This window comes from Canis lupus, chromosome 34 (assembly GCF_011100685.1).
Source record: "Canis lupus familiaris isolate Mischka breed German Shepherd chromosome 34, alternate assembly UU_Cfam_GSD_1.0, whole genome shotgun sequence".
NCBI classification, from domain to species: domain Eukaryota; kingdom Metazoa; phylum Chordata; class Mammalia; order Carnivora; family Canidae; genus Canis; species Canis lupus.
This window is the reverse complement of record NC_049255.1, coordinates 648,481-663,339: the sequence shown is the minus strand read 5'-3', so window position 1 is coordinate 663,339 and position 14,859 is coordinate 648,481. Positions and strand designations below refer to the sequence as shown.

Sequence of the window (14,859 nt, the reverse complement as noted above, 5' to 3'; positions counted from 1 at the left end):
AGATTTTTTCTTTGATTGTATATTTGTATCTTTTTTTCCTTATACTAAAAATCTAAGTTCATCAATATATTGCTTATTACATTGTAACACTGATGTTATTGCCACACTGTGACTAATGTAAGCTAATACTTCTGTCATCTGAAGGATATATTCCCCTAGGAGCATACAGTCCTGTTACTGTGGTTTGTTTGTTTGTTTGTTTGGTGGTTATTTATTTATTTATTTATTTAATATTTAATTTATTTATTCATGAGAGAGACAGAGAGAGAGGCAGAGACACAAGCAGGCTCCATGCAGGGAGCCCGACATGGGACTCGATCCTGGGTCTCCAGGATCATACCCTGGGCCGAAGGCGGCGCTAAACTGCTGAGCCACCCAGGCTGCCCTGGTTACTGTGTTTTAAAAATCATATAGAATAGCTCCTCTCAGTGTGGGCCAAATTCCTGCCAACATGAAACTCCAGATAATGTGTTTCATTTTGTTTTATAGCTTATCGGCAGCCCGGGTGGCCCAGTGGTTTATCGCCACCTTCAGCCCAGGGTGCCATCTTGGAGACTGGGGATTGAGTCTCATGTCGGGCTCCCTTTAGGGAGCCTGCTTCTCCCTCTGCCTGTGTCTGTGACTCTCTCTCTATGTCTCTCATGAATAAATAAATAAAATCTTTAAAAAAAAAAAAAACTTAAGAAAACCAACCACCTAATCTTGGTTCAATATTAAGTAAAATGTGTACATCATTCCAGGGTTAAAGACTTTAAAAAAAAAAAAGTACAAAGAAATGTAGTTCTTTTTCCCTGCGTCTTCTACCATGTACCTTTCTTCCACCAAAGGAAACTTTTTGTTTTTGTTTTCTTTAGTTTTTTGTTTTTTTCTTTTACTTGTAAAATAGGAGTGCTCTCTGTCCATCTCTTCCTCTCTCCCTGCTCCCTGAGGTAAACAGTAATGTATTCATGGACTGTTTCCTCTGCTTGCTATTTCATTTTAACGGTATTCTGGAGCACAGAATATTAGTACTTACAGAGATTCCACATTCCTTTTACAGTTGTTTAAACTCAACTGTATGTACCATAGTTGGTTCAGTCAGTTGCCTATTGCTAGACATTTGGGTTGCTTTTTTTAGAAGGAGTTTTTGGGGCAGAGCAATGTGGACATCATTCACCTTTTCAAGGGGGATATTGTTGGGAGTGTGTGATTGCCCAGAGGTTTGCTGTACTGGGGCTACTGACCATAGTTCTTCTTATTCCAGTTTTACAGAGTTCTACATTTTCTGGAAAGGGAGGGGGCACCTCCCATCCATCTGAGATATTCTTGTTAGCCTCCGGCACAGTCTGAGGCCATAGTGACAGACTGGAAGGCCAGGTATCGCCAGAGGCTTTCCAAGTGCCCCATCAAAGAACCCCTTAGAGTTTCCTTTTTTTTTTTTTTTTTTATTTTTTATTTTTTTTATTAGAGTTCAATTTGCCAACATATAGCATAACACTCAGTGCTCATCCTGCCAAGTGTCCCCCTCAGTGCCCGTCACCCAGTCACCCCCACCGCCCCGCCCACCTCCCCTTCCACTACTCTTTGATCATTTCCCAGAATTAGGTGTCTCTCATGTTTTGTCACCCTTTCATTCAAAATGCTCTGCAAACCGGTTTCTCATTCTCAGGACCATGCTGCAGGAGGCGAGCGTGTGAGGAGGGTACAGGGCTGTGGAGCTGCTGGCCTTGGCTACCCCTAGAACTCCAGGGCCCACTGGACACCTTTATAACCGTTATCTTAGTTGACAGCGGACTTAATAGACTATAGCTGTAATTTCTCTTTTACGAGCCATACCTTCTTCAGAGCTTCCTTTGTAAAAGTCTGCTTTTCATGGTCATTGAGTTAGACTGCTCCTTGGGGGAGTGGGACATAAAGAATCATTTTCACTGGTATTGTAATCTAGAAATTCAAATAAGGGCCATACAAGAAAAATACAGTTGGTTCACAGAGATTTATATTATACTCCTCAAAGCAAGTATGCCTTCCTTAGAAGAGATGGATGAAAGGGGAGTTCTTAATTGATTTAAAGAAAAGGGGGCAACTCTGATTCTAGCTGTTTCTGTGGTCATTCTTGGCCATGCTCCAGAGCTCATGTCTCCTGGACTTTCAACTTTTAGAAGAGAAAATAAGCATCACTAGGTTCAAGGAAGGGTCACACAGACAGCTACAGCTATAATGGAAGACTTTCTCAGCTTGCTTTCTCATGGTGACAAGAACCTCAGTCTTTTTAGCATTTGTGTTTGTTTTGTGTAAAGATTGATTTATTTTAGCGGGGGGCGGGGGGGAGAGAAGAAGGGACAGAGGGAGATGGAGGAAGAATCTCAAGTAGGCTCCACGCTAAGCACAGTTCTTGACCTGGGCCTCCATTCCACGCTGAGATCAGGACCTAGCCAAAATCAAGTCAAATGCTTTAACCAATTTAGCCACTCAGGCACCCCTACATCTATGTTTCTATACAAATGTTTGTTAGGCATGCCTGTTTTTAACTTCCTGATGCTGATAGTAGGTATTTTTAATTAACTTTGTGTAGAGTATAGATGAGGAATCCATTCATTCAGCAAATACTGAGCATGCTTTTTGTTCCAGTTTCATACTAGGCCTTGGAGGTATATTCTGATGTCAGTGAAAGAGCAGACGTGCCTGTCTCCATAGAGCTTCCATTTAGCAGGCAAGACAGAGAAAGAAAAAGACTGTGTAAATCATATAATTTATTAGAAGGTGAAAGGTATCTTACAGAAATATAATGGGATATGGGGACAATGGTAAGAATTAAAAATAAAAGTGGTATTATGAACAAAAACTATACTTTGTTTCATTTGTTTGACTGAAACAGCATTGGACAGGCAGATACTCCTTAAGGAGCTGCTAGTGTTGATTACAGACATGGAGCAGTCATGTGAGTCCTCTCATACTTAGACATATTGGACCTGATATATGCAGGAAATGGATTTCCTGCCCTTTTCATTGTAGAAACTAAGGCACTGGATTTCTCCTCTATAAAATCGGACTGCTGTGTGTCCCACCTGCCTCACCCTGAGGCTGCAGGTTGACATTACATCCACATATCCAACAGGTGAAGCTTTGATGAGCTGAAGTATCATTCTTGTTACTAGTTCAGGAAGAAGAACTTTAAAGTTGTAACTTTCCTGCTTCATAACCAGACAGTGTTCTCATTTGTGTGCTTTCTGGGTTTTGTGACATTGACACTATGTTAAATCTTGGAGAACACAATCCAAACATGCATCTGTGGCATTGACTTTAGGCTTCTCGAGGTTCAGAGGCCATGATTCTCTGAACAAATGCTATATTTCATTGATTCTCAGGTTGTTTTTTTTTTAAACTGCAGTGGGAGTGGTCAGCGGATAGATGATGGGCACCTGCCTGTCACTGAGTACAACACACCCCAGATGGGACGATATACCCTGATGCACGGAGGTTAGCAAGCGAAAGCAAATTTTTAAATTATTTAAATAGAGAATACACAATTCTTCATAAATGATTTTTTAAACAGTTTTTTTAAATTTTTTATTTATTTATGATAGTCACGCAGAGAGAGAGAGAGAGGCAGAGACACAGGCAGAGGGAGAAGCAGGCTCCATGCACTGGGAGCCTGACGTGGGATTCGATCCCGGGTCTCCAGGATCGCGCCCTGGGCCAAAGGCAGGCGCCAAACCACTGCACCACCCAGGGATCCCCATAAATGATTTTTGATGAAGTTTTAAAACTAGTGCGTTTTTTGAAGCTCTGTTCTGGGAAAAGGAAAAAGAAAGTGAAAAATTTTTTTCCTCTTAAAAGGCAAGTTTGGGTTTAAGTAAGTTTTTTGGGGACATAAGTGAGCCCATTTGGTGGATGAGCTTGCTGGCAGCTCTCAGGGCTCTGCTCATTGGTGCTAGCTTGGGGAAAATTTCTAGTTAAAAGGTGAAGCAGTACAATAGGCATTTAGGACCTGTGTACACACTTGAATTCTATGTCAGCAGATGGCTGCATGCAGTGTGCACACCTGTGTATTGCCCACGTGAGTGTCTTTGATGGGCAGGCTTTGGATTTTACTTTTCGCACCCATGGTGGAGCAAGCTTTCTTGCTTGAGGAGATCCAATGACCCCAGAGGGAGGAGAGTCAAACATGGGTCATTGTTATCCAGTCTCCCTACTGAATCAAATGTTATGTTGCATTTTAAATTCAGAATGGTGGTCCAGGAAAATGTTAGAGGTTATTCTGTTTATCAAAAGTGGGGTGAATGTTTTAACCCAAATATCATACTTTATTTGTAAGAACTCAAATTTCTGTAATATATGTTGATCTGCAGTATATTTATAAGATTTTATTTGAGAAAGAGAGAGAAAGAGCACGAGCAGGCAAAGGGAGAAGCAGACACCCCGCTGAGCAGGGAGCCTCACATGGAGCTCGAACCCAGGACCTGGAGATCATGACCTGAGCCAAAGGTGGACGCTTAATTGACTGAACCACCCAGGCGCCCTGAACTGCAATGTTGTTGATCAAGGAGATGGGTTCTTTTTGGGAAAGTATCAAAGATGTTGGGGAGATTTTTTAAAATTCTGAATTGTTGCCTGTCTTATCTTTGGGATAAGAGGTATTCCCCAGAACTAGGACCATTGATTTTACTCTAAAAATTCTTTCTAATATTTCAGAATATCATTTGGTGATGGCATTTATAACAGTACCTTTCATTCATTAAAAAGTTTAGGAACCGTCATTCAGTTGTCCTTCTGACATTTTTACTACTTTAGAGAGATTTAAAGTCATTAGTGGCTTTAAATTTTGTAAGTTTTTGTCAGGGCGAAGCTTATGTTCTTTTGCCTTTTTTTCTCTTTTTTTGTAATATCATTTATTTCAAGTAATCTTTATACTCAATATAGGACTCTAACTCATGACCCTGAGATCAAGAGTTGCATGCTCTTCTGAGCCAGCCCCCCACACACCCCCACCCCTCCCCGTCTTTATTTAAGCTCTTTGAGCATTAGTGTCTTTAATTATAAAGCCGGAATGATAAAACCTCTAAACAATGTCATTGTGCTGTTGAAATCAGAACAGATGTAAGAAAAAAACAAAAAACTTGATACTATACCTAGTATTTTTTAGTGGCTATGATTTAGTGTTCCCATGTAATATGTGAATTACTGGATTTATAAATAATTCGACACTTTTCTAGATTACATGACCTCAAGTACATGTGGATCATTTTAAGTGTTCAGAATCAAAATTGAAATTATTGTTCAGAGGGACTATTAATCATTCTTGGAAATTGTGAAAATCTGTATGTAGTGAAATGTGTTTTAAAATCCCAACATCTTGTGCTGAATCCTTTTCTGGCTTTTCTAAAAGGAAAGAATCTGGTTTTCTGTTGTTAATGTTTGCTTGCTTTTTAATTTTACCTCTGTTGATGAAGTAAATAAGATGAGAACATAATGAAGAGCTTCATGTTGTGACTTGAATTTTGAGGTCGAACTGCTTAGATGACCAGAACTGTAAAGCTAAGGAAGGATTCACTTGGGAAGGCTAGATTTTCCTTCTCTGTTTTGTTTTCAGAAAACATTGATGGAAGTGATAACATATATCTGGAAATTTCACTAAAAGTGTTCAGTGATACAACAGACCTCACTGGGATTTTATGTATGTTCATGAGGGTCACATCATGCCTATGACAAGGCAATCACTTGAGATTTGTACTTAGTATGTAATGTAATTTTCCTAAATTCAAGCTAATTTTATTCTGTCTTAAAATTCTTAAATGCCACTTTCTTTATTTTTATGTGTGGCTTTGTGTGAGAGATGGATGAGGCTTGACTGTTGGGGTCAGGTGCTGCCCTCGAGAGAGGAAGATGCCCTGGGTCTCAGGTAATAGAAAGTCTTCATCAGCATCAAGTGTGGAGACCATTCTTGTCTCTTTGCCTTCAAGACTTACAACTTAGTTTGGTTGATAGCAAAGAGAGAGTTTAGAATGCTGGGGTGGAAGGAGGGGCCAGTGTGGAGGAGTACAAGAGGGCCTGGGGAGACATGAGGAGGCTGTGATTTAAGGGCAATGATGCCCATATACATGGAAACATTTTCCAAACCTGAAACTGAAGTAGGAGGAAACACATAGGAGGTTCAAAAGACGAGGCCTTCTCCAATGGCTTCCACTCAGACTCGTTCTTCAGAGTCCTGGGGAGGGGATGAAGTAGCCCAGCTGCACCTCCCCTGAAACAGGGACCCTTGCTGTTTGCACGGTCCTTCCTGGCCATGCAGTTGGTGGAGGTTTAGCATCACATGAGTGGCTGGGTGACCTCCAGTGGCATGCAGAGTCCTGTCCTCTCTTGTTTGTGTCTAAGTATGCTCCAAATGCTTGTTTTTCAGGTGGCAGAGATAAACGTGGAGGTCCCATTTTAACATTTCCTGCTCGCAGCAATCATGATAGAATACGACAGGAGGACCTCAGGAGACTCATTTCCTATCTAGCCTGTATCCCTAGGTGAGTTTTGTGTGGTTTGTGGTTTGTCGCTCTTTTGACTGTTCCAAAAAATGGGCCCTGTGCTCTCTAGAAGCAGCTGCAAGTGGCTGGAATTCTAAGCAAACCAAACAGGGCAGAACTAAAATCATAATCCCTGTACTTAGCTCTAATGTATGATGTTTACAACACTTCTGGGTGTGGGGATGAGAAGGTACGAGTCTTGCTTAAAGAGCTTTGTGTGGTGACGGTGGGGCTGGGATCAGGATGTGGTACCTCAGGTGCACTGTCCTTGTGAATGATACCAAGATGTCATGCCCTGCAAGACCACCAATGGAATGCCAATTCTGTCTTCATGCTGATCTTCGGTTTCTGAAAAGCATCCTCTTGATTTGTGGCATGAAGTTTGTGAGACGTTAAAAATCATTATTAGCTAAGATGCTAAGTTCGGGAACGCCCATTCAGTCTGAGACCCCATTAGTGATAGTGGGATCTTTAGTGTGGATGCTGAAGAACGCCAAGAATAGGCAAGGCTTTATTTTCTGGATTATTTTTTGGAAAAGAGTGTACTGCTGTGATATAATCCAAGGACTTAAACATGCCTGCGATAAGAAATTGTATGCGTTTGGGCTGGAGGGGTGCTTTCCTGTGGTGAAAAGGAAAGGCACGTACTAAAGGCATAATTGATGTGCTAGCGCAAGCAACATCCTTGCTCTAGCACATTGTTCAAACTAGAACGTATAGAAGAAAACCTGGTCATTATATACTAGGCTGGTATAGACAGTAACATTAATGAACATGTTATGCAAGAAAATAATAAAAGATGGTCAAGTAGCAGTGGTAATGGCTTCTCAGAGGTTAATGTGATAATGTCTGCAACAGCACATGAGTTGGGATACTGCTGACCTACTTCAGTTGGCACCAACCAGGGAAGACAGCAGTGCCCGTTGGTAACCTATCCTTTCTGTGACTGAGGAGAGTCAGCTCTGGCTTTTGACTGCCTAACAAGCTGAGCAAGTTAGTGGGTTTTCCTGTTTGGGCATCTTTTATGAGAAAACCATCACTTTGCATCATCAGTGACAGAGCACTAGAGTCTTACATACATGTATGGAAAAGTTTACTCTTTCCTCTTACTTAGGTATTTTTTGGGCTGTTGAACTGTTGAAATTGTAGAATTAGAAAGGGCTTTAGAAATTCTAGATTACTCTATCATTTATAAATAATAGCATATTTATAAATAACCACTTATGGAGTTCTTACTGTGTATTAGGTACTGTACTAATGATGGAAGAAGAAACAGAAATACAGAGGACAATGTAAAAAAATAAATCTGCCAATCAAAGTGATATGTGTTGTGTAGTGGAATAATGGAATGATTCTCTATGATTTTGGCGACTGGCTTTCTGGTTTAAAAATTTGTGTTGGGGATCCCTGGGTGGCGCAGCGGTTTGGCGCCTGCCTTTGGCCCAGGGCGCGATCCTGGAGACCCGGGATCGAATCCCACGTCGGGCTCCCGGTGCATGGAGCCTGCTTCTCCCTCTGCCTGTGTCTCTGCCTCTCTCTCTCTGTGTGACTATCATAAAAAAAAAAAAAAAAAAAAAAAAATTGTGTTGATTGTAACTGTTAAAAATTTCTTTTGTTTCGTTGATATGGTAAAAAGAAATTGACGCAGGTATATTTTGGATCATCTGGATGACCCACTTAAACTCACAAAACTTCGTTATGATGGGCATCCACAAAAGTAGTGAGACTAGTGTAGCAAACATCCACATACCTGTCATCCAGCTTTAGTGATGACCAGATTTTGCCAGTCTTGTTTTTCTCTGAATTTTCCCCCATAAAAAAAAAAAAAAATCTCAAGCCTCCTATCATTTATTAATACTTAGGCGTGTGGGGTGACCCCCCCCCTGCTGTTGTGCTGGTGACCCCCCCACAGCTGCTTCATTTCATCTCCTAGATTTGCTTTTGTATTTATAATTCCAAGTGAGAAGAGATGTCACTTTGCTTGTCCTGGGTTAACGATAAGAGAAATGAGATTTCTTAATCATTTAGTGTGTAAATGATATGTTTCTCAAGTGATAATGGGGAAATTTCACAGTGGTCTGAATGGAGAGAAGTGGCAACAGAATTCCTGGGTCTGCCCTGACCACACAGGAGCTGCTCTGCCCCACTGTGTGCTTGTGGCAGGAACATTGTTTTGTTACAGCTGAACAGTATGGTCAAGAAAATCGTTAGCAAATTAATGGTGTGTAAATTTTTTTTTTTTTTTTGACTTGTGGGTTTGCTTGCATTTAAGTCTGACGTTTTATTGCTGTGGTAAAGATCATCCTGGGGGTCGAGAGATTTCTTTTCCTGTCCATTACTCCTGACAATATCTGTGATGCGAAGGTAGCCTTTTGCCGCCCCTCAGCTGTACAGTTGCAGTTCCCGCATTCCCAGATGTGGAGAAGCACCCCATCCAGAAAGCACAGGCAGCAGAATCAAACTGGCTGTGACCTGCCACCAGTTACTTAGCTGTTTTTATCAGTTTTCTGATCTACGAAATATGATAGTAATGTGTACTTGTTGGGATCATTTCTTATGTACGTGCCTAGTGGTGCCTGATGCATATAGTAGCTTTCTCTAAGTATGGTAATTTCCATCTTTCCTATTTGCTCTTCTGCTTTCCTTCTTTTACTTTTCCTTTTGACATGTGCTCGAGAAGCCGGTTATCTGGTTTTTCTTTTGCATGGCCTCTAGTCTGCCTCTTAAAATGTGGCCCTCAGAGGTAAGCATAAGTGTGATCTGAGCAGTGGTGAGTAGTTTGAGTATTATTACTTGGGTCACCTTCCCTTCCCTTCCTCCCTCCTTAAAAAAAAATTAAAAAGCATTTGGAGTAATAGAAGGATGTTCATAGAATTAATTTGCAAGGAAACTTTCCATTAACTATGTGTAGGAGAAGCAAGTGATTGTAGAACTTGCTGCTATAGTTGGGATTCCCACACAGTGATGAAAATAACATCAGTCTTGGTACATCTCTAGGTGTTTATTGCTCTTACTGTTTCTTTTTTTTTTTTTTAAGATTTTATTTATTTATTCATAGAGACAGAGAGAGGGAGAGGCAGAGACACAGGCAGAGGAAAAAGCAGGCATCATATAGAGAGCCTGACGTGGGACTCGATCCAGGGTCTCCAGGATCACGCCCTGGGCTGCAGGCGGCGCTAAACCGCTGCGCCACTGGGGCTGCCCGCTCTTAGTGTTTGAATTACACTTAAACTAATTATGTTTTAGAGCATTTTGCTTTCTTTAGAATGATTTATAGTAGCTACGTGGATAGACCTCCTCAATTCTCTTTTGTCACTAGTGAAATAATGTGAGGCATGCAATTGATTGGTTCTTTTTTTTTTTTTTTTTTTAAAGATTCTGTTTATTTATTTATTTGAGAATGAGGGCTTAGATCACAGAGGGAAAGGGAGAAGCAAGACTCCGTTGAGCATGGAGTCTGATGTGTGGCTCTATCTTAGGACTCTGAGGTCATGTCCTGAGCTGAAGGCAGATGCTTAACCAACCGAGCCATCCAGGCACCCCTAAAATTTTTTTTTACCTCACAGATAAAATGAGATTTTTAGGTAAAATTGCTGAAATACCTGCTTGATAATCCCTTGTTCCAATGAGCAGTATCTTTCAGGTAGAGGAGTGACATGGATCCCTTCTGCAGAGAGCTGTCCACGATCATTGGCTGCTCATGAATGGAACTGAGTTTGGGAATCTTTGCAAGTCACTGCTTTCTTAACAAGGACTGGCTTTTAACTGGGTAAAGACTGATTGAAAGGATATGCACTCCCAGCCCAGTTCACTTGTGACTTTCCTTAACTAGAAGTCACTGGGTGGTGGGTTCAATTGTGGAGGAGGGTGGATAGTGAGGCCTGCTGTAAACTGGCAAGCTCAGGCACCTTCTGGTTGTGGCATTATGTAACTTGTTCCTATTGTCGAGCCTGGAGTTATTCAGGATTCATTTTAGCTCCTTTCAGGTGGAGGGGCTGTGTAGGGCTTTGCGAGGAGAGACACAGGCTGCCTGACAATTTACCCTGATCTGGTGAAGGCTGATGTCTGACATGCAGTCCAGCAGACAGCACCCACTAAGGCAGTTGGGCCTCGCGGCAGTGTACGGTCTCCTGCCTTTGGGTGTGTGTGGCCCCAGGTAGAGCATCCGGAGTAGAATGTCTCGGCTGGGGCAGGCTCCCTTTGCTGTGGCTGGTCTTGCCAGATTGGAAACCCAATCAGAGCCTGAAGAGACCCGGAATCCTTCATTTCAGTGACTTGGGAGATCTTAGGAGACCTTTCTGAAAGCTTTGTTTGTTTCTAGGACGTGTGAAGGAGGTCTGTGCTGTGCTGTTCATGGCCCAGGACCTGCTGGAGACAGAGAAAAGTGATATCCCAAAGGATGTGTGAGCCAAGTGTTCACCCATCTGAAGTTCATATTCATACAAGGGTTCCAGAGAGAAGTTCATCAAACCATTCCTAGCAGTTTCTGCCTTTGAGTGAGAAGCTAGGCTGCTGACCAGTCTGTGTTCTCTTGGTGGCTTTCCACACCATGTTCCTAGCACCTGTGCTGTCAAGTACTCAGGTTCTATCCCTACAGACCTTTTTTTGTAATTTTTTGGTGACCTGCCTCTTACATGGATGTAGCTGTGATAGGAACTTTACATGTGTGAAAGTTGGAGCGACTGTTACTGTGACGGTATGCATTGAGGAAGAGAATGGCGTTCACGTGGGGATGGGGAGGGAAGGGTGAAGGAGTGAGCTTATGCAAGAGAGCATGAAATTGGTTTTAATTTGGACTTAATTTATTTTGGCTTTTTAACATTACTAATGATAATTAATTTTCGGAGTTTTTAATTTATAAACTATAACTCTGAATTTATAACTATAAATACTTTTTAGTTTCCCAAGTGATTCCTTGGGGCAGAAAAATATTCAGTGTTTTTCCTCTAGGCGCAGCACATTCACCTGGGGTGAAAATCTGAACTTGTCGTTATGCACTTGGGGTCTTAGGTGTGTTTCCATGTATCTCGCACACAGTTGTGACCTGGCTCATGTCTGGCACTGGAATCAGCAGCCTGCATGCACTGTGAGTCCAGCACAAAAAGGATCATGGTTGGTTCCTAAGTGTAAGGTTGTGCAAAGCCTTCCTCAGAGCTTCCATGTGAACACTGAACTTAAAACTATGCTTAGGGACACCTTGACTCTTGACTTTCTTTATTGCAGAAGTGCATTACATATATTTCCTATGTACTCAGGGGTTGAGATTTAATAAAACTAATAATTTTTATTGCTTTATCAGGGTCATTGTTAAGAGAAACTGGCTTTTTTTTGTTTGTTTAAATTTGTCAGGACATGGAGGGGGAGAACACAGAGGCTCTAGTACTGCCTTGGCCAGTGCTGAGGGCTAGCCTCATCTTCCACATGGTCTTTGCATCAACCAGTGCAACCAGGCTGAAAAGGCAAATAAGTCTCAGTATTACTGTGAAAATCTCTTTACCCCAAAGAGCCTGCCAGAAGGGCGCCAAGGACCCCAGGGATCAGTGGACCACACTTGCAGAACCTCTGAGGTAGCTCAGGGGCCTCAACCTGTAAAAGGGGACAAAATGGAACATCAAAAAGCTCCCGCCATCACCAGGGCACTGGTGCAGGTGGTTACAGCGCCTGTGATCCAGGAGGCTCCTGTGACTGCTGTTCCTTGGTCTGTGACCCTCTCCACCTGGGCTCTGCGCACATGGTGAGGAATCTGTCCCTGTCAGTCCTCACCAAGGACCTTCACTGTAATAGTTACTAGACAATGTGTGTGATCATTTCATACACAGAAGACGAGAAAACCCCCTGCCCCTCCAAGGCATCAGAGTGAGGGACGTAGTCAGTCTCACCTAGTGGGACTCTGGCCAGAGAAAGAGTTGCAAGGTTTAAACCTGTTTTGTTTTTTGTTTTTTTTTCTTTTTCTCTAGTGAAGAGGTCTGCAAGCGAGGATTCACGGTGATCGTGGACATGCGTGGGTCCAAGTGGGACTCCATTAAGCCTCTGCTGAAGATATTGCAAGAGTCCTTTCCCTGCTGCATTCATGTTGCACTGATAATCAAGCCAGACAACTTTTGGCAGAAACAGAGGACTAATTTTGGCAGTTCTAAGTTTGAATTTGAGGTAACTTCCATGTGTAGCTAGACCAGTTAAACCAATAGGTGTGGTTTATTAAAAGTTGACTTTTTCCTCCTCATTTATTTTATTTATTTATTTTTTTTTTCCTCCTCATTTTAGATAATAGATTTTTAAAATCACATATTAAATGGGAACTGTACATCTTATATACCTATGGCAAGTAAAATTAGTTATGCAGTAGCTAATTCATAACAAAACTAGGTTCTTTGATTATATTTTCCTCCTGGATTATTTCACCCCAGAGCGATTTAGGTTTCAGATCTCTTGGTTTTGTAGGGTGGGCTGCTGAGGTGTAAGGCACATGTGTACCACAGAAGGAGGTTCCCTCAGATGGCTTGATGTGGCTTCAGATTTATTATCATTGCCTCAGCCTTGGAAATAAGGGAAAGTTAGGGAGAGATACCCAACTTTACGTGTCTGGAAGAAACTACATTTTCACCTTGTTCTTGGTAATGGAGAGAATGATCTATTGTGTATTTGTGCATCAGTTATCTCGTTTATGAAAAAGGAGATACTCCTTTAAAAACTATAGAGTTCTGGGTTCTGCAGCATGTAACGTCGCTGTTTCTCAGACATTGTATGAAACCAGCCTCAACCTCCTCACTTACTTCCTTTTCCAGTGTCACCTTCCTTCAGCTACCAAGGCTCTCGCCAGGTTTTGATACAGTTAGTATAATGAGATGATGATGGGAAGAAAGTATTCTGGCCAGCTTGAAACCTGATTCATGCCATGTTCTGGAATAGAGTGTTCTCTAAAAAGATCTCCTAAGTTTTGGTTGAATAAATTGTGCTGCTTCTAGCAAGTTTGCGTACACAGTAGGATTCAGGGAGTGGATTCACGTGTGTTGAGGGGAACAAGACCAGTTGTAATAAGCACATCACACAATATTTAATTCTTAAGTTTTATGTTCCATGTTTATATTTCAGAGTGTTTTTACATGTCTGTTTACTTATATTTTAAAATCTCTTTCCATGGTACTGATTTTCAATCTGAAATCTGAATTTCGTTTTAATTTGAATTTGAAACTGTGTTCAAGAGATTTAGGTAAAAGATGAAATCAGTAAGTCACAGCTAAGCAGTGAGTTTGGAGGGTAATTTATTGGGTCTTACTATTTTTTTTTTTGGGTGGGGGGGTCTTACTATTTTTTTTGATGGAGAATTTAAAGTGTGTTGCTTTTAATTATACATGTTTTTAGCAGAAATAAGTGGTTTATGTAATACAATGCACATAAGGTTTTGCTAGTCTAATTTTGATCCCTCCCTCTGGGCCTTTAAATTTACCAGCTTTTTCTATTGAACTTACTGTCTCTACATTGTCACCAGCCTCTCTCTGTGAAATGATTAGTTCCATGGAGGTTATTAAAAGTTTGGACAGATGGAGTAGGAATGAACCTACAGCGACCTTGCAAATAGAAATGCAAGGACTAGGAACAGCCTCTGTTTCTAGCTTTGTTGCTTTTCGTAGGTTCTCATGCCAGCCAGCGTGGAGTGATGCAATTCTAGGTTACTCTAAGGCTGGAGGTGACAGAGGTGGGGCTATACCAGCCTTTCTCTGTTTATATTTTGGTCCTTAGGCTATAAATCTTTTTCCTTTAACTTCATCTTTGCATTTAATTACCCCTCTCCCACCCCCTGTGTTTTCCTTGAGGCACCAGTATGGATTGTAACCCTGTAACACATGGTACAGTTAGGGTGAGGTTTGAGATTTTTTGCTTAGATTATAAAGGACTAAAACTCCGTAACTGGTAGGTTGGAATGTAGTGCAAACTGAAATGTATAACACTGTACTGCTCAGAATTGTGGCAGATGATTGCAATGCATGAAACATACCCTCTGTCTTTAGCTTTATAACAAAAGCTTCTGCCTCCCTTTCTGGCTAATTTTTGTATATTTTAGAAAGTTTTAAAAAGTTGTTCATAACCTATCATCAACTTGAGGGGAGGTGGAGGTGTAGGGTAGGACAAGATGAGCCGTGAGAGTGTTCTGATCGTTCCTATTAAGTGTTCTGATTTGTGTTCTGATTGTTCTTACTAAGTGTTTATCACTTAATAAACAGCTTACAAACACATGTCCTTAGAGGGAGGTGGTACTTCATAGGGTTTTGGAAACCCATGAGTAAGACAAGATATTGGATTGATTGTAGAGAGTAGGAGGCTTCCATAGGGTTTTCTGTTGTGAGATGCTAGAGTGGTGCGGACGAGA

General features: G+C 41.5%; 1 protein-coding gene across 1 annotated transcript in view; it reads left to right on the top strand.

Annotated features, from left to right (window-relative positions):
- TRIO (trio Rho guanine nucleotide exchange factor) overlaps positions 1-14,859 on the top strand; it is a 351,672-nt gene that overhangs the window by 125,418 nt on the left and 211,395 nt on the right. Inside the window, 2 exon segments of the mRNA XM_038583299.1 lie at positions 6,377-6,491; positions 12,449-12,641. Coding sequence (XP_038439227.1) covers positions 6,377-6,491; positions 12,449-12,641 — 308 coding nt within the window.